Source organism: Scomber scombrus, chromosome 21 (assembly GCF_963691925.1).
Source record: "Scomber scombrus chromosome 21, fScoSco1.1, whole genome shotgun sequence".
In the NCBI taxonomy this organism is placed as follows: Eukaryota; Metazoa; Chordata; class Actinopteri; order Scombriformes; family Scombridae; genus Scomber; species Scomber scombrus.
The window spans coordinates 15,309,618-15,328,917 of record NC_084990.1 but is presented as its reverse complement, the minus strand read 5'-3'; the positions used below and the strand labels follow the sequence as shown (position 1 = coordinate 15,328,917).

Below are 19,300 nucleotides of genomic sequence, written 5' to 3'. Positions count from 1 at the left end.
ATCAATTCAAAACATTTGATGTATTTCATAGTTCATAGTCTATACAGTGCAATGCAATGTACCATAGACAACATTTAATGTAATGGTCATGTTGTCATGTGTTAATGTTGTTTCCAAAAGCCATAAAACATGAGTTCAAACAAACAAAGAACATTAAGTGTCCAAAAGAAATTCTTGAAACTGTCTTATGCTACACAGAGCTGACCTGTAGTCATTTTAATGTATTTATCATAAATGACCAATGCTAGCAGATGGTTAGGTACAGCACACAGACAACAGACGAACAATCATTGTCTGCTTTTTATTTTTTTTTACCTTCATGCTACTATTCATATAACTTTTCATAAAAGTGTCTTTTGTCCAGCTTCATTAGTGACAGTTGGCATTTCTCTCTGCACTATTTATCTCTGCCTTTGAGGTGGTAAACAAAAGACACTAATGTTGGAGTAAAGTTGTGCTCCTTTGAACTTTTATATTGTTGTAGCATCTGTATTTGCTGTAACTAATACATACGCTCTAACTGAGCTGTTCCACTCATAATTAAATACAAGTTGACTTTGTAAATTGAATTAAACTTTTAGTTAAAAAAACAAACAAAAACAAAACTTATTGCACCAATTATAATGTTGGTCTGCCATAACAAATCATCCATGCGTCATGTTTCTTTTAAGACTGCCTGACTTTTAAATGTATCTTCAACTCCTAACATCATTTAGATGAGTGATGTAGAAAGCAGCATAATTGAAATTAATTTCTTGAGCTTTCTTGAGTTAGGTAACACATTTGATAAGCATTTAAACAGGTTTATCAACTATATGTAACATTTTGATGATTTGGTTGTTCTAAACTTCAGCATTTGTTGTTTGAATGTCTACCAATATGAAAAATATTTGGGCAAATGCCATCATACTTGTCAATTTGTAATAACTTTGTGCTGCTATGCCGATAATAAGCACAGCAGTTACACAGTCTTTATAGTAAATGGTAAGTAGTTGTGCCATTATATTATATGTCATTTTTTTGAGAAAATGCATTTTGGTCTTATTGAGGCAGATATGATCAGTTACTGTAGGTTACATTATATCGCTTGTCCTCTGAGGCACAACTGTATTTGCAGGTGCACTTACAGTATGTGGTTAAATGTGCCTTTGAGTGAGACTATGTTCAAGAAGGTTTCTGCTGAAGCTGAGTAATTCAATTCCTATCAAAGCCTCTTCATTCACAGCTATCCATAATTTAGAGTACCATCAATGCCCAGATGCCATGTTATCATGCTTTTTTCTTTTATTTAGCTTTTTTCTTTCCTCTACTTTTGTTTCCCCTTCTTCTTCCCACCCTTTTTGAGCATTTCCTCCTAGCCTGAGGGTCAGAAGACATCTTGAGTTACCTCACCTGTCTACCCCTTTTGGAATGGCCCGATCTGTGTAATCGTGCTTGATTCTGCGCCCTCTTCGCCATTGCACTTCTCCATTGCAGTCTTTTACCCTCCTGCTCTTCCTGCATTTGAATCAAAGGCTGGCACAGCTTATACACACTTAAGCCTTGCTTTTAAAAAAACTATACTTTTTTTTCTTCAGCTGAAAAACATGTTTAAATATTTAGCACCCATATTCACAGCTGTTTGACACTTGTAATTCCTCGTCTTACAAGTCCCAAACAAACGGCACAGAAGATCACACAGTCAGTCTGAATCACAGCTGTCATCATTATTCACTTTGACTCTCCCCCACCCTTATTGAAATAATAAGGAAATCATCTGAACTTTGGAAAATGGTGATAGTAACCGCCTGTGTTTGATATTGAAAAAAGGCAGGAGAGCGAAAGAAGAGGGGAGAGATTTCTTTTGAGCTACAGCTGCATTGTTCTGGGGCTCCCTGTTAATAACTTACAACTGAAGAGTGTTTCTTGACGCAAAAAAGCACAACAAAAAAACACAATTTTTGTGGTTCCTACGAAGATCTTTGTTCAAAATGTAGGTGTCAGATGAAAAGGCATACATGCATAGGCAGAAATGATGGGGGGAGGGGGGGGGGGGGACCAGTGCACTCACAGATGCACAATATTTATCATATATTGTATTTAAATCCTTTGATAGAAGGCACCATGAGACAATCAGATATGATTTTGATGAGATCCTTTGTTTTTCTTTAGTAGATAAATGACAGATCAGAATTGCAAGCTGGTATTTTAGCTTTATTAGGTGTATGTGTGTCTTTGCCTTATTCTGAAGGTTTCACAATGGTTATATCAGAACTACAGGGGTCAATCCTTGATATTGGACATTGTAGCACGGTAGGGGCTGGCAGCCACTTTGCATTTCCCCTGACAAAAATGCTGACAGGGGTGTCTTGGATTTTGCTTGCTAACTACAGTATAAAATCTTAGCTGAACCCTTAGATAGATACCCTTAGAACAACAGATTTCTTTCCTGGAGAGTATGAGTCACCTGATTTTAGATCAAGTTTGTAGACGTAATCTCTACAGCAGCCTCGCCTGGGACTTCTTACAGTACCTGAAGTGTACTACTGTTTAGTTTTAATTACACATGCTCCTTTTCATTATTTTCCATGGTGTCATCCTGTGTTCATGGCTGGATTGTTTCATTATTAGGGCCATCATAGTGTGCCATTACTGGATTCTTAGTGGATGAACTCTCACCCTTTCCCTCAGGTTCTGTCACCGTCAAACTCGGGGCGCATTATTCTAATGATCACACACACATATACACTGCCACTGCCACCACTACCCTCCAGCCCCCCCCACCTCACCCACCCACCCACCCACCCACACTCACCCTCCCCTCCCCCCGGCCCTAAAAGAAGACAGAACGAGGGAGAGAAGAGAGAGAGAGAGAGAGAAATTCAGGAGGAGAAAGCTTTGAAGTGGCTTTCCATCGCATAGAGTCTGCCGGCCGTCTCCCCGAGACGTGTCACCTTTGCCGAGAGGGAATAGGAAAATCACGTTTCGAATGGTAATGATAACATACTAATCACTTGAGCTCTTTGAAGAACCCAGGGAGTGCGCTACTCTGTCAGTATCCCTGGCTGCCTCATGCTCCCAGGCACACACAGGCACTGCAGCCATGGTCTAGGTGTATTAGCTTAAGCATTGCATGTCAATACATCCCATCCATCTCAGCTGATCTATAGGGGCTCATTATAGCCCAAGCTTGGTATCCATTTTCTCCCATGTGCGTGCTGCCACCCTCTCCACTGGTACCACTACCACTTCCACACTGATGTAACCCCTCCATGAAACCTCCTACCACACCTTCACCAAAAACACACCACACCTTGCACCCCGTCCTACTCACCAAGTTCTTGTCGCTTTCCTCCTACCGGCAGCCCATTTTACCATCCATCCACCCACCCGTTCCCCTATCCCTCCATTCTCCCCCTGCCCTCCCTTTAACTATTCAAAAGTATCTCTGCAATTTTAAATGACATCTGTCAGCGGCGCAAAGGAAAAGGAAGTGAGGGGGAAAAAAAGAGTTCAGAGGCAGTTTTGCCTCCCTGCTCTTTTCCCATCCCTCTTATTGTCAAACTTTGAAAAGTGTGTCGTTGACTTATTATTTATTACTTTTTTTTTTTTTCTCTCCCTGTTTTTCATTTCCTCTGAGTGATTAGCGGGTACATATTTTGACAGTCTAACCAAAACTAGAGATTTCACTTCTCCCCCCCGTCCCCTTCGCTCGTGTGTTGGGCATAAACCCTTGACAGAGAGTCGGTTGTCATTTATCGAGTTTTTTTTGAGTGTCAAATGTGTTACATTTGATCAGATTCTTAACATAGCATATTAGAAAGGCCATCAAAACCAACAACATTCAAGTAAACATTTAAGTCATCCATGTTTATGCTGTTTATGATCCTCTACTAAAGGCAGTATGGTTGAAATGAAAGCTGGGTCTTCATTTGGAGTGTGTAGCAACAGTGGACAATATGGGGGTTAAGTTTTATTTTTAAGATAATGTTTTGCATTAGATTGATGCTTGAAACTTTGCACTCAACATAGATTAATAATGCATGTGCACATTGCCTGAATGATGGCAGTGACTTTATAATGTTGTATAGACAATGTAGTCTGTAGCTAGTCTTTTGAATGTACCTGTATGTTTGGCTGATAATTTGTAAAATTTGATAACGGTAGTCTAATTACACTATAATAATATTTAAATACGTGCATGAAATGATACAAGTATAATATGTTTTTAATCCCACCATTGCTTGATTGTTCCATGATTAACTTGCTTGCAACACAGTACATCAGAATCTTTTAATAACAGCCATCCAATGGACTGGTGTTAAAAAACATCTAAGCCCAGAAACACAGAGTTAAACTTAATGCAGGCATCTGGGATTCACCACAAAGCAGTCAGCAGTTACAGGTGTAACATTGTTGACATGAAAACACACCTGAGAAGTGGAGGGTAGCAGCCATGGCAATACTAATACTTTTTACAAATATATTAAAAAAAAATCTGCATCTCCAATATCTGTTACCTAAAACCAGGCAGTTTAATGGAACCACAACCAATTGTACACTGATTTTCAAAAATGCAATGTTGTAGATATTAACAAAAGTGTTCCCTGCTAGTAATTTTCTGTATTCTCAAGAAATGGTTGCCAGGTCTCATTTACAAACTGACTAACTGAAGCTGATAGTTGTGGTGAAACTTGAGGATCCCTTCATGAGAGCCAGTGGAAGGAATTACAGAAAAAAACTTAAGACATTGTGATGTAACCTCAACTAATGATTGACAACTGACTAAAATCCAACTCACTTCTGAAAAAAGGGAGATATTTCAATTAATATAGATTGTCAGATCAACATAGCATTTTTGCCTCAATTAGAATCAAAACCATCATCCTGCCTTTGTGTAAATGTAGCATTTATTTTAAGGAGCCAGACAATGCCAAATCATTTGCCTGTGCCCATTTTTATATACTGTATACATGCAATTTGCAGCATGTATATGTGTTAACACATTGTGGTGTACCTAAATGCAATGAAATAAAAACCTTAGGGTAGATTCCCATGTTTTAGAGCCCCAAGATGGAGCTCAAGGCCATCAGTCAACAGATCAGATCTTATCTTGCCTTGCTTGTCTGACATGAATTGTTAAGCTAGAGAAGAAACCAAGACCGCAGGTTTTCTTGGTATCTTAGGAACTGCCATCAATTGATATGCGTACACATGATATTAGAGCCTGAGCTATCACCTTGATACTCACAAACATCCACTTTGAAAAAAATGATCAAATTGCCTATTTAATTATTTATAAAACACATCTTTTCTTGATATGCTCTCTGAACTCCTGCTTTCAATGGGCAGCCTTGTCATGTTGATAGCTGTGTATAAGCCAAGGGGGGCTGAAGTAACTCATGCATCATGAATTACTGTTTTGGTCCACTAATGTGGATAAACTACAAGAAGAAAAGGAATGTTATGGTTTAGCTTATTAGCTTATTTTATTATTATTATTATTCCCTCATTATGTGGCAGAATTTTTTTGAATAATCTACAATAATGGGGATATATGTTGATTTTGCCATTCATTTTTCTTAATTTCTCCCCCAGTTTCAAACCATCATTAAGACTCAACATACATTTTATTTTCTCTTAAATTGCTCCACCTCCCTCCCCTAACTTTTTTCTATGTTCAGAAGAAGATTGCACTCTGAAACAATATGAGGCGACAAACCTCAAAGTAACTCTTGTTTTTATGTCCAAGATGAGGCAGCAACACATTTTACATTGTCAGTCTCAACATGCATATGCTTGATATTCCATCAGCATATAACACATTGTCATCCATGAAGGTTATTGCCAACCTGGCTGTATTATGTTGTCGCTGTGGATGTGGTCTGTCTGTTTAGGTGACAGTGTTGATGTGTTTCTTTGAAATGGGTCCCAGACCTCTCAATCAATTTTTTTTTGTGTTTGTTTCTCTGGCTTTATTTTTTTTCTCCCGTATTTGTTGCAGAGAGCACATCTGTTGGACAACACAGAGAAGCTGGAAAGGTCATCACGGAGACTGGAGGCCGGCTACCAGATAGCAGTAGAAACTGGTACGTATTCTGTTTTGGATTGGGTTAGGAAAGAAGTGGGGTGGTGTTGGGCGGGGGTTCAAGATAGCAGTGAGGATGAGTGAGCGACAGCAAATTGTCTTGCTCATATGTGAGGTGGGTGGAAATGTGTGTTTGGGTGTGGGTGTGTGTGTTTGCCGGGTGGAGGGGGGCGGGGGGGTCGAAAAAAAAAAAACCCTCTTTCCTTGACGCCTGATGACATTTTCGGGAGCACATCAAAGGCGAGCCAGGAAGGGAGAGAGAGAGAGAGGTGTACAGGCGACAGATCGAGCGCCGCTTCTCCTTGCTCTGCTCCCGAAGAAAATTCATGCATTGCTATGGTTGTGTGTTGTATGTGTACGTGTGTGTTGGGTGGGTGGTGGTGTGTTTTTTATTTATTTATTTTTTCACACAAACAGACAGGGGGTCTATGAAAATAAACAACGTCAGCTTTCCTCCTGAAGTTCTTAATTCAGGAGTGCAGGAGGAAGAAAAAAACCCAATAATATCGCTTTCTAAATAAACCGCCCAAAAAAAACACAAACTCTTTTTTTCCCTCATTATCAAGGTTGTTTTTTTTTATCTTAAAATAGGAAAAAAACCTCATTTGGACCTTAAATAGATTTAACCAGTTAGCATTTTTTTTTTCTTTCCTGTCTTCCTTCCTGACAGTCACCACATTATTGAGGCGCAGTGTATTCCTCAGAGATATATCAAAGCTCATTCTTGAAGTATCAACCAGCTTTCTGTGGCTCCCGTTGTAGTTTTGAAAAAGTTTGTCAATTTACACTATAATCGCAGGGTGGCTGGCGTGTGCGACATCGACAGATTTAATAATTCAAGTCAAGGAAGGTTCGCACGCAGACCACCAGCTTTTGATGTTCTCTGTAACTTGCATTTACAAATTCACAAATACAATCTGCATTCTCTGCTTAAAAATGTGGATTCACATGTCTCAGATGATCCTGCTGCTATCCGTGTTTCTCCACTGTGTCAAAATTCTGCGAAAGCCAACAGATTTAAAAAAAAAATTCTACCCAGTTGTAATCTTTCAGTAGAGTGGCTCGTTTTGATGTTGTGCCTCTCAGCTCTGTTGGTGTTAAAGAAGTCGGCCTTGGCTTAACAGTGTTCAGTACCTCCTGGGCCCGGCTGTTTCTCCTGCCGTAGTCGGCCACATGCCCTTTTGACCCGGTGTCACTGGTGGCTGTCTCATCCACTGTGTGCGCGGATGGCTAAGAACAATGCTCGTTTATCCTGCCTCAGTCCCACACACTTGGCTTGGTCCACACCAACTGTGGGGTGTGTTTGTGGTTTGGTGGGGAAGCTTCGCCCCACGTGTTTAATCCGTGACCCCTTCCTTTACTCTGCTGTCGATACCAACCCTCCGCTCAGATGCACAACCTGAAATGGCAATGTCTCCGGGTCAAACACAGAATCCATCTGCACAAAGAACTTAGATACCCAGAGAATATGCAGTTCTCCACCAGACTAATTACTATATATGCCAATCTCTCAAATTCAGCGAACACACTGGGCATAAACATCAGGTAGCCATATTTATCCACTGGGTTTATAAGGATTGACAGGGTTCACCATCTGATCCCATAATCAGCTTGGCCTTTAATTTAGTGTTGTTTAGCCATGTCAACTATATATTTACTCTCGTGGTCCCAAAACAGCTTGTCAAAACACTTCTCAGACATCTTCATGAAATCCTGCTCAATTTAGATCATAGTCCTGCTGTAGTTGTATTGAGGCACAGTACACTAAGAACTGGGATTTGTTTCCTTCCAAACGCTAAATTGTTTACTTTATAATCCAACAAAGGCTCCATTTATTGTAGTTTCTTTTCTTTCACGCCATCAAATACAAAATAATAAAATAAAAATCCAAGAAGTGCACTACACTTTATGCATGCACTTTATGAAAATGGCTTGGCAATTGTTGAAGAATTCGCTTTGAGTTTTCAAACACAGAGGTGTTGCCATCCAAAGACGTTAAACAAGATTAGTGAGAGCGTTAAGTGTTTCTCCAATCAGACACTCTCTGGTCATACTGTAAATACTTTTCTTGCCACAAACCTCAACTCTCGCTAGACATCTAAGCCGTACTTTTTACGCAGAGCAGTTTAGCATCGTTATTTTTGCAGTAATTCAAAGTAGCATTCTCCATCCACAATGACATAGTAGCCCATAAGAACTGTAATTGACCAATGGGGGAAGTGGAAATAAAAGAGATTTTATTTCAAAGACATAGATCCTGAACAAAGAAATGGCGTGGAAACTCAGCTTTGCCCCCTTTCTCTTCTCTCGTCGACAATATATCTCTTAATGACCAGGAACAAAAAAAGCCAGGATGCTTCTAGGTCACGTTTAAGGGAAAAAGAGGGCTCTTAGTTCTTAGAAAATATGAATCTTCACGCAGTACCATTTTTATCAGATTTTAGCATTTTTTTCTCCCCCTACCATTCTCAATGTCTCCAGTGTATTTAGCGAAAACAAAGGCTTGCCAAAAGCAGTGAGAGCCCTCAGAGGGATATAGAGGAGACTCTTTGGACATGCAGAGCTATTTACCACACGCACCCTCAAGAACCAGGGTCCTCTGTTTGTCTCATAAATAAAGTATAGAACTTCATTAGTGAAGAGCACTGACTTAAAAGCACAGGCATAGCAACAAGCAGACATGGGGGTTAGCCCAGTTAAAGAGGGCCCTAAATAAAGAGGGAGGGCATGCAGTTAGCCAATTTAAAGACATTTGAGTCAGGGGCATTTGAAATGCCCAAATGTGGAGGCTTGACTGATGTTAAATCAAAGACATGCCAAATTTTAGTCCTTCCCTCCACAGTTGAAAATATTTTGAATGATTTATGATTGCTTGTTTAGAAATAGATGGCATGTCAGAAGAGACGTTCATGTTGCAGTGATTAGCTGTTCCACCTTTTTGATTATTATTCGTTAGAAGGGCAGAGAGTTGAGTCTAACATACTGATTGACATTTGTGCAAGACATGGCTTTTGCTAAAAATGCTCCAACAAACCACTGATAATAATAATAATAATAATGATAAATAATAAAAATTCACTGTTTTGCTTACAGACATAGCTAATAAATGAATAGTCTTAAATTAAGATGATTTTGTTGCTGTAAATGTGCAAGTATTTTAGAATATTATGAATAATCATAAACTTAAAGTAAATACTGAACTTGAGTTTCTGTATCAGTAACAGTTTTATGTGCACTGGAAGTCATTCGTCGTTTGCTTGCAGAGAAATTATTAAAGTAAGTACAATGCAATGTGTCTTTAAAAGTAATTTTAACATGTAATGTAAAGCTTTGAAAGGGTACAATTATGATATCCCCAGTTCTGGCAAATCCATCTCAGAGGCAATATATACAATTTTATAATAAGAGTAAATGAACTGGGCAAATGTGGAGTGAATTTACTTTGAAAATTCATCCCTCTTTATACTTGTTCAGTTGACACAAATAACTTAGCAATGCCAGCAAAATGAGCTGCTGAAACAAAGAAACGGACAGACAAAAGCTACTCTGCATTTTAAAGGTGGCCAGCAAGAGGCTGAGAACACTTCTTAGGCGACTGTTCTTGGTGTTTAGGGGCCTGTAATCAATCCTGCAAAATGAAAACAGCTCATTAGGGATTGATTTCAGTCCCGTTTAGATAAGCAGAAAGGGTCGGGGCCTGGCCCCCGGGGGCCCCAGCCTAGCCCAAAGTTCACGCCATGCCAGGTAGAGAGCAGCACCGCAGGCTATCAACTTTATTAGGATGGAGATAAGCTGATTAGACCTTGTCAATCAAAGGTGCCAGTGACTCAATCATGATCCAGGGGACTTTATTTCTCCCCCCTCTTCTCTCTCTTCTCACTCTCACAATCTCCCTCTCTTTTTTTGTGATAAATCATTGAAGCGACCAACAAAGTAGCAGCCATCGCTGGGCTAAGCTAAGCAGCCCTGCAGTTGTCACCAAGGCAGACGCGTGAGGACCCTGTGATGATGTGACGACTATATTAAAGAGTACATCAATTTGTTTTAGAGCAGTTTGATTTTCAGCTGCAGTGGTATTAAAAGAGAGGGGGGAAAAGAGGGGGGGCGAGCATGTCGGCGTCATCGAACATGATTCCAGTGGCAGAGCAAGGGGTGCTGGGACAGCAAGAAATAAATAGATAAATGACAAAGTGACGAGAAATAAATAAATATGTTTTTGTAAACATAAAAAAAATCTTCATGGCTCCCTTTTGAAGCAGAGTGTGGCTTTGAGTCTTGCTGAGAGTCCATGGGCGCTGGAGTGGCCCAGTAACACAGCGCACGTTTGTCCCGACTCTCTATCTCTCCCCCTCCATCTTCGTCTCTTTCTCTTTTTCTCTCCCACTTGCTTTATTTCTCCCTGTTCTCTCTAAAGATCAGACTCAATGATTCTTTTGGTGCGGGGCCACCAAAGTGGTGCTCAATCCTCAAATCCATAAGCAAACACTTAGCAAATGACATAATCAGTTACATGTATAAATGCCAAGTGATATTTTGAGCAGAGGTTATTACTAGTTCTCAACAAATGTTAATATACAAAATATTTAGTTCATTTAAAGGTATATAGAGTCTAATTTTTAATTATGTAATCATAATAATTAGATGTATATTTGTACAAAAGTGAAAAAAAAAGCTTTTATTGGAATGGACTATTTTTGGAAATTGTTCCAGTTGGAGTAAATGTAATCCTTATTATTTATTTATTTTTTAAAGCAAAGCAATGTTTGTGTGTGTGTGTGTTTTTTGTTAATTCCAATACTTTTGAACATATTACTTTAAAATTTAAAAATGTAAAATATTTGTTTGAAGTTTTGTGTCATGTGCTAAAACCACAAGCAATTTAATATTTTCAGTCATTACATGAATGAGTTTTAGACTTATATGGTGTGTGTGTGTGTGTGTGTGTGTGTGTATATATATGTATGTATATATAAATATATATATATATATGCTATCTAAATCTTTTTATTAATAAGTAGCTGAATCCTTTCTCACTTCCTTTTTGAGTTCATTCTTTCTGTTCTACAATGTAGTTTGAATATTTTAAGGATCATTTTTTCATTTCTCTTTTTAAAAGGACAGTTTGCTAAAGTGGATTTCCTTGAGGTATAGCATAATAAATCACTTTTTTATAGGCTGATACAATCGGCATGTTGTATTGTGTTCAAAAAGAATATGAAGTTATTTGATAATTGTTTGATTAATGGTGCCGAGAGCTAGGACTTAAATATTTCACAGCTTGAGTTTTCAGCTGAGGAGAAAGGAGGCCTTTAAAAAAAAAAAAAAGATTTTAAGGGAAAAGTGTGTGTTTTTTTCCCCTAGCTATTTAAAAGGAAAATAATTATTAAAAACACACCAAAATTTAGCTTGAAACGATATTTCCTAAATATATATGCTTCAACACATAACATCTCGCTCTCAGAAAATCTAGCCGTGGGTGAGCTGTTTATCGGTAAACCCCTGGTGGATGAAAGGCGTAGCAATAATGATTTTTTCTCTCCTAATCGCACCTTGTCAGCAAGGCGTCTTATCGTGGAGAGGAAAATGACACCGATCCTATCGAAGAGCCTGGAGTCCGAGTCGGCGGCGTGTGTCCCCCCCAATCATGGCCGGCCGTGGCCCAGCCATATCTAGCGCCGCCACAAACGGCGAGCCACGCTTTTTTCATGTGGACTTCAAAAACGTTGCGAGTCATTAAAATTGCACCCGCGTTCGGCAGCGGGGATCAGCCGCTCTGGAGCGAAAATGGGATGTGGGAAGAGGAGACTCGCTAAATGTGTTAATTCCATCCTCACATGTTTACGGCTTAATTTTAATCTGTTTGAGGGAGGAGGAGGGGTGGAGGGACGATTGGAAAGGGGGGCGGGAGGGGCAATGAGAAAGCCTCGCACTGCAATAAATCGCCATTATCTTTGACACCCTAGGACTCAGCTGTTCCAGGGATTTAGGGGTCCACTGGCAACAGTGTATATCGTAGTGCATGAAAACACTGTTTACGCTTGAACTGTGGTAGCTAAGGTGCAATCACCAGTTTCAGGCAGCACAGACAAAAGGTCTTACGTGCACAATGGCCAGCTAGCATACGGACCCTCAATGGAAGAGCTGAACCAACAGACTCGAGTATGTGTTTGTGTGTGCCCGTTTGCCTGTGTGTGTATGGGGCGACAAGTCTGTGTTTCGCTGTGTATCGACAGGTGTTGTCGCAAAAAATCCAAATCACAATATTAGCTTAAGTTAAGTGGATCTGAGAAGATGGCAATGAGTGAGATGTTTGTGTAAAATTAAATGAACCATACCTTACATGTATAAATGCTTATCAAAATTTCCCCGACTGAATAGTAACGCTTAATTTCAGTCCACAATCTGCCACAGCTATCCTCTTCGTATCCCACTATTAGGTCTGCACAAAGTGTTAGCTAACATTAATAAAATTAGGGGAAAATATAATAATTAGACCTTTAGTCAGTTATTAGCTTCAACAAGGCTCTCAACATAATGAGACTCTTGGAAGTAATGATCTGACAAGAGAGCTCATTGGAGCTTTCAGGCTTAGTAAAACATGAGACAACATTGCTAAGAGAAACGTTGGTTTTCCATTTTGAAATTATGCTCCCATTGTTAAATGAAATCTAAACTTTTAAAACTTTTAATTTTGATTTTTAAATTTAATCAAGAATTTAGCACAGGGTGAAACAAACATTGAATATTTAAGATGAAGCTTGAATCCATAATTTGCAAATATTCACCTCTTTATTGTTATTGTACAGTGAAAATGTCATAGACTGACCAGTCAACAGTAAGACAAATACATAATTTAGACAAGTGATGAGCATTGGCATCTTTTAGTGGTCAAGTTTGAGCTGAAAACTAGATCAACATTATCCCCCGGGCATTATAAATCCTATATTTTGTTTTTCACCACACTCCACTACAGTACAGATAAATGTAGTTACAATATACGGTATTAGATTTAAAAGAGGCTGCTGATTTCAGCTTAAAATAATGTCATAGTAGTAACCTTGAATGAAGTAATTTTGACATAGTTTTTAATGAGTCTATATTGTTGATCAAACATCATCCAAATAATTTATTGATATAATCTAATCCTTATCTTGAGACACGAAAGACCTTCCAATTGTCAGATTGTGGTATGCCACTATATCTTAAAAGACACCTTAGTCCCAACCTTCAATCACATTTTTTTCCTTCTATTTTTAGCTTACAATAACTAAAAAGATACCCCCTGCTTTCTTGCATGCAGAAGAAAAAGTGTAGTATTGACCTCTGGCTGACACAGAGAAAGCTGAGGGAGGGAGGGGGGGTGGAGAAAAAGAAAGCAGCAGAAAGAGCGACAGAGAGCTAAGACAACAACTGTGAAGAGTTGCATAGGGTTAAAGAAAAACTGTTTCAGAAGGAAATGGGAGACAAAAGCGAGGACTAGGAGCCCCCATGGGCGCTTTAAAGAGCCGCCACATCTGAGGCGCTGAAATATTAAAAAACAGAAAGGGAGAACCAAAAAAAAAGAAAAAACTTTAAATAGTGAAATAAAGTAAAGGAGTGATAGTAAGAGAGAATTGTGCCACCTTGTCACCCGAGGACGTATATCAGTAATATTAATTCAGAGATGAGAATGACGCACTGGTTGACAAGAGGATTGATGTCAGTTAAAATCCTAAAAGGAGAGAAAAATAGGGAGACGTATATCAGAGTGAGTGTGGATAGGCAGTTGTATAGGAACCAGAGATGGAGATATTGGGAGGTAAACGACTATATTCAAAACAGCCACATAAAATGTTCTTTTAAAAAACATTTTTCACTTGTTTACCAATTCAAAAAAAATAAAAAATCCCCAGCCTTTCTTTGACCAGTAACCTTCCTTACATCTGTTCTCATTTACAATGTACTGTAGTAAAATGACAACCATCTTATTTAAAAAGAGGCAAGAGGCAAGCTACTACAAAGCACTTGAGTAATGACAACTGAGTCAAACTACCATTAGCAGTGTAGCTTCACAGTGAGTCTTCTGTCAAGCTGGCAGACATAACTGTGCTTTTTTCTTTTTTTTTTTTTTTAAATGCAGATTCAACTCAGTTTTAAGGAAGGAAATTGCAAGGGGAAAATACTGCTATTAGTACACTTGTCAGTATTTCCGTTTTGGTTTACTCATGTAAAATGTTGATAGTCGTAAAGATCTCCCAGTGGTAGCCACGTACCTGTTATGCGTCATGACGTCAGTACTTGTACTCTTTAACAATACATTTTTAAAATAGATCATATATTTAGATCTTATAACTATAATCAAATAAATGTTATTAATTCCCAATTATATAATTTATTATGGTATTTAAGGGAAAACAGATATTAGATTTTAAAAGGGAAAATCATTCAATATCATGTTGATAACAATGTAAAAGCTGACAGATGTTAAGACCTAATATCCAATTCATCTATGACTGTCAGCCAATTCAGACAATAAGTCTTTATAGTGACCCTAAAGACACCAGAATGAACTCTGGTTTTCAGACATTGAATCTTTTGAATCTGCACTCACAGCACAGTTGAAATTGTGTGTTAGTTTTAGCAGTAGTAAGCAGACAGTCATAAGGTGAAGTTATAATTGTAGCTTTTTATTGACATAAAAGTTAGAGTTTGCCAAATCTATTTTAGGCTCATGCTTTACTGTAACAATAGATTAAAATACTTAATACATGGAAATAAGTACAGCATATTTTAATTAAATACTGTCTTCACTGAAACATGGAATAAGTGAGGTTTTTTAATAAATGCATCGTTTCTTACACTCATTTTAAGTTTAGAATTGTATGTATTCTTGCCTTTCAGTTTTCTCCAAATGGCTGTAATATTAAACAGTAAATGTAACTTTAAATTTCGTCGTATCGAGTGCACAGTATGTGAGGTTTTATATATTGTTGTATGATGTTGTGGTTTGCATAAAATGTACATTTTAATTTTATCCTCTCAAGGAATAAATAATTTATGCATTTTCAGTTAATATATAACTCAATCCAGTACTATGCCACAACACTTTTGGAAAAATTGGGTGTTTTTATATTTTATATTTTGTTGTTGTATATTTCCATATTTATAAATCAATAATTACATTACATTATTTTTGTAGATGATGGAAATAATGATACTCACATTACATCTGTTAATATGTTTGTATAATATATATATATATATATATATATATATATATATATATATATATATATATATATATATATGTGTGTGTGTATCCTTTTTTTTTCAGGGCATAACATGTATAGGTTCTGTGTATAGTTTCACACAAATCATTAGTAGATTCTTTTTAAAGTAACTGTCCCAGCTGGGGACTGTATCCAAAGGTCTGTGAGGAAACAGCCCAACAGCAACACAGGCTCTTTTTAGCTTAAGATGGTGTAGCTGGTGCTTTGTTGTCAGAGTCATTTAGTAAACACACTGTGTGTCAGTTCTCGTGTAGTCACACAGATGTTTTTCAGTCGCACAGATAGAGACCCTGTAGCCTCACGTCTGCAAACTACGTGCCACCTTTTGTGTAACAATAAACAAGGCTCGTACTTTTAAATCACTTGGTCTAAATCTAAAAAAGTACAACTGCTCGTGATCCCTCCAATAGTAAGTCTTAGCTTGAGCCTCGAGGAAAATATTTGATCCTGTGTTAGAAAACCATATAGGGCTAAATGCAGTCATTAGTGCTTTATTAATCTGCATCTTCTGTACCCCCAGCCTCCCGCCCTGCAAGACACACAATTATACTGCACAAACACAGCGAAGCATATTAGCCATCTCCGTCTGTCCTTGCTCCTCTTTTCCTCAATGGTAGCCCCAAGGAGCACCCCCCCACCCCCCCTCTGTCAAAGGAGCTTCCTCCTTGGCTGTCCTGTGCCCATCAGACAGGGTGCCCGCCCGTTTAAGACACCCAGGGAACATGAAACAGAGCCGGGCCGAGATGTCAGCTGGTTGCCCCATCTGCCAGTCAGTGGGATGGTAAAGCTTTTGTCCTGGGGGGTAACCTTAGGAGTGCTCTGTGCTACTCAAGCGTGTTTGTGTGCTCACGCACGCGTGCGTGTTGCTGTGGGACCGGAGTCTCTGCATCACAGTTTTCAGAAAAGCTAGCCACAAACAACATGCTGTCAATGTCCTTTCAATTTATGGATGACTTGTGTACACATACAGGATTTTCACATTTTAACCAAACTGACCAACATTTTAATGTGGATTCTCTGTTGTCAGATCAGGGCAAAATAACTGCTGTGTTTATCACAACATTTTTGAAAGGCAGAGTTTCAAGGGAATGTAATGTGTAGGTCTCAAAGAATTGTCCTCTGCTGGATTGAAGTTAATTGGTCTCATTTCAGATCTCCTCACTTCTTATGGAAACCACAGTTGGTAGAGCACTCGTCAGAATTTTAAATTGCCTGCAACTTGTCTCTATCCTCTCCCTGTTCCCCTGTTAAGTAACATAACCTTGACAGTACAAACAGTTTGACTCCCATATAAATGAACCAAGGTACTGCCTGGATGGAGGCTGGCCGGCTTGGTTGAATCTAAAGCACAACTCCACTCATGCATTCTATCTTTTGGTAGATAGGCCGCGCCCTTGAGCTGCTGTAGGAGGGAGGCACCGCTTGTTCTCACTCTGAAAGAAGGTGCTGAAAGGGGGCCTCTGTGCACGCACAAATGCACGCACATAATCCTTTGGACGGGTCTATGTGAGCCCAAGAGTTCCTAAAAAGAGAATGCATGCAGACAGCATGAACTTATTTATTTACCACTGAGTTATGCTTTTGTAGTTGTGCCTGTCAAGGATATCAGCACAAGTTAACGTGTGTGCTTCTGTGTATGCGCGTCTGTGTGTGTGTGTGTGTGTCTTCTAGTAATATGTGCATGTTACACGTGCTTTGCACCTCACTCGTTTCAGCCTCAGATAAAATGTGATTTATAACAACAAAGTCATCCCTTTCCTGTGCTGTAATCATTTTTAGTCAACTTTGACTGTTGACTGCCATGTAGAAAGCTTCCCTTAAGTGGTCTACATAGTCCCCATGCTCACATCAGTCAGTCTCACCGCATGATGTATGTGGTGGTAGTCCTGAAGGGCTGATGTATGCACAGCTCTGCACCGGCAAGTCCTCCCTGAGCACATGTATGATCTTGGGTTACTCAATCATCAATCAAGGCCAACTGCAGCGTACTGTACTGTCGCCCATCTTTTAAAGTGTAGTTGTGAAGGACTGGATAAGATGGCCTAAGGGACACTTTCCTTGGTCTGGACCATCTCAGGTTTGATGTGAATATGTGCGTAGTTATGACTACACGCAGAACACAGTTGACGATTTGATTTAGACTTTTTTTTAATGTTTGAAGGCCACCTGATAGTATAGATGTGGATATTAGTATTTTATCTTTTTTTGTTGTTGCAATTTGTACATTTTTTTCCTGCTCTAATTCTGATCATTTGCAGTTTTACATAATCTTGGAACAGGAAATAAACAATAACAGGAGTAAAAAGTTATAATTTAAACGTAATATTTTAGATGTTATTGCTACATAGTTAATATTATACTTAACATTAAATAGAAGTATGACATGCTCCACATTTTATCTCCTACCAAACTGTATTTTAAATATTTTTTTTGTAAGTGAGAGGAAAGGCAGTTGTCTGTAAAAAGAAGAAACAATGCCAAATCTTTTGTTGATAATTCATTGGTCAAACATTACTGAAGGCAGTGCAAGAAAACAGTGCTAGAGTATCAAAAAGAAATATACAGTACATTCAGTTTCTCCACAAAGCTACACTGCATTCATTATATTATCCAGAATGGACATTCAGAACCATATGATATTGCAGTGATAGAGTTGCATGCCAATTTTCTTGTGTGCTTGAAGTGAGGTATTGTGCTGTTTTAATGAGCTGTTTAGACTAGTGGCCGTTTGCATTTGGGCTGTAACAACCAGCTCAGTGAATAATTGTTATTGCCTCTTAAAGGCCAGATGTATGGAATTCATGCAAATTTAGAGCAAAGGGAAAATGTGTGTGTGAGGGTGTCTTGGAATAATTGTATTCCAGATGTCCTTCTTTCATGTGAACCACACAAACAAACATGCACACGCACACACACACACACACACACACACACACACACACACACACATATATAAAAACGCACACTAAAAGAACAGAACAGATGATGGTGATGATTATTAAGATCTTAAGCATATGGAGATACTGTGTTGTTTTAGTGTTTGTGTGTATGTGTGGGTTGCTGTGGCGTTTTTGAACATTTCTGCTCCCTCAGTCTTCTGTGACAGGTTCACCCATCTCTCCCGGGGAGGCCTTCACTCCCAATTTAGACGCAAGCATTGTCAAGTGACAGCAATGGCTCCGGCACCCTACCTTTGCAATATGACTACAGTTAACTTAACAAGTCTCGATATGTGTGCTCCCTCTTTGATGTAATTGATTTGAGTGGTTTGAGCATATTTCTTGCGGAGAAGATGGATTTTTTTTTTTTTGGTAGATCCGTCAAAATGATCAGGGAGATACAGGTCATTTCTGCCACATTTTTAATCTATAAAAAGTCATTACCTTTTCTAATATTTCACATAATACCCACTTGTGCTTGAATGTCCATCATAAAAAAAAAAAGTGCCTCCTCTGCTTCTGTATGTCAGCGACAGTATAGCCGTTCAGAAAACTCATGGCCATCAGGATGGGCATGTGTGGCCACACTGTACTTAGGTCTCTAAACAGGAGAATAGCAGCAGCACAATATTGCAGTCCATCTGCCCATGCCTACTTGTTGTACAGTGATCATAAATGTCAGCAGTGGAATAGAAATCAAAGAGCCCTCTGATGCAAAACTGTTAGGAAGGTGGTCTCTGTACAAGCAAATCTTGTATCTCAATATGTTTAATGTCTACGTCGGACCTTTCGTAGGCCGGGCTTTAGTGTAAATGTGGACGTTTTTGTTGATGAGATTCAAGTACAGTGTATTTATTGTTTGTTCTTGTCTTTGATGTTTGTACTGCCTCTGCAACACCTTAAGCTTGGATGCTGCATCTGTTTCTATAAAACGTGAGGAAACACTTTACTGCAATAAAATCAGTACATCAGTGTAACATAGAAGGACAAAAAATAAGTGCAGCTTTTTAATGTTAAAACTAACA

General features: G+C 38.8%; 1 protein-coding gene across 3 annotated transcripts in view; it reads left to right on the top strand.

Annotated features, from left to right (window-relative positions):
* Window positions 1-19,300, top strand: part of vti1a (vesicle transport through interaction with t-SNAREs 1A) — a 118,121-nt gene that overhangs the window by 30,203 nt on the left and 68,618 nt on the right. For all 3 annotated transcript variants that reach the window (XR_009927627.1, XM_062442338.1, XM_062442339.1), the window contains exon 5: window positions 5,984-6,068. Coding sequence is in view for 2 of the 3 variants with exons in the window: in XM_062442338.1 (XP_062298322.1) it covers window positions 5,984-6,068 (85 nt within the window). In the remaining variant the exon portion in view is untranslated. The remainder of the gene's footprint in view (window positions 1-5,983; window positions 6,069-19,300) is intronic.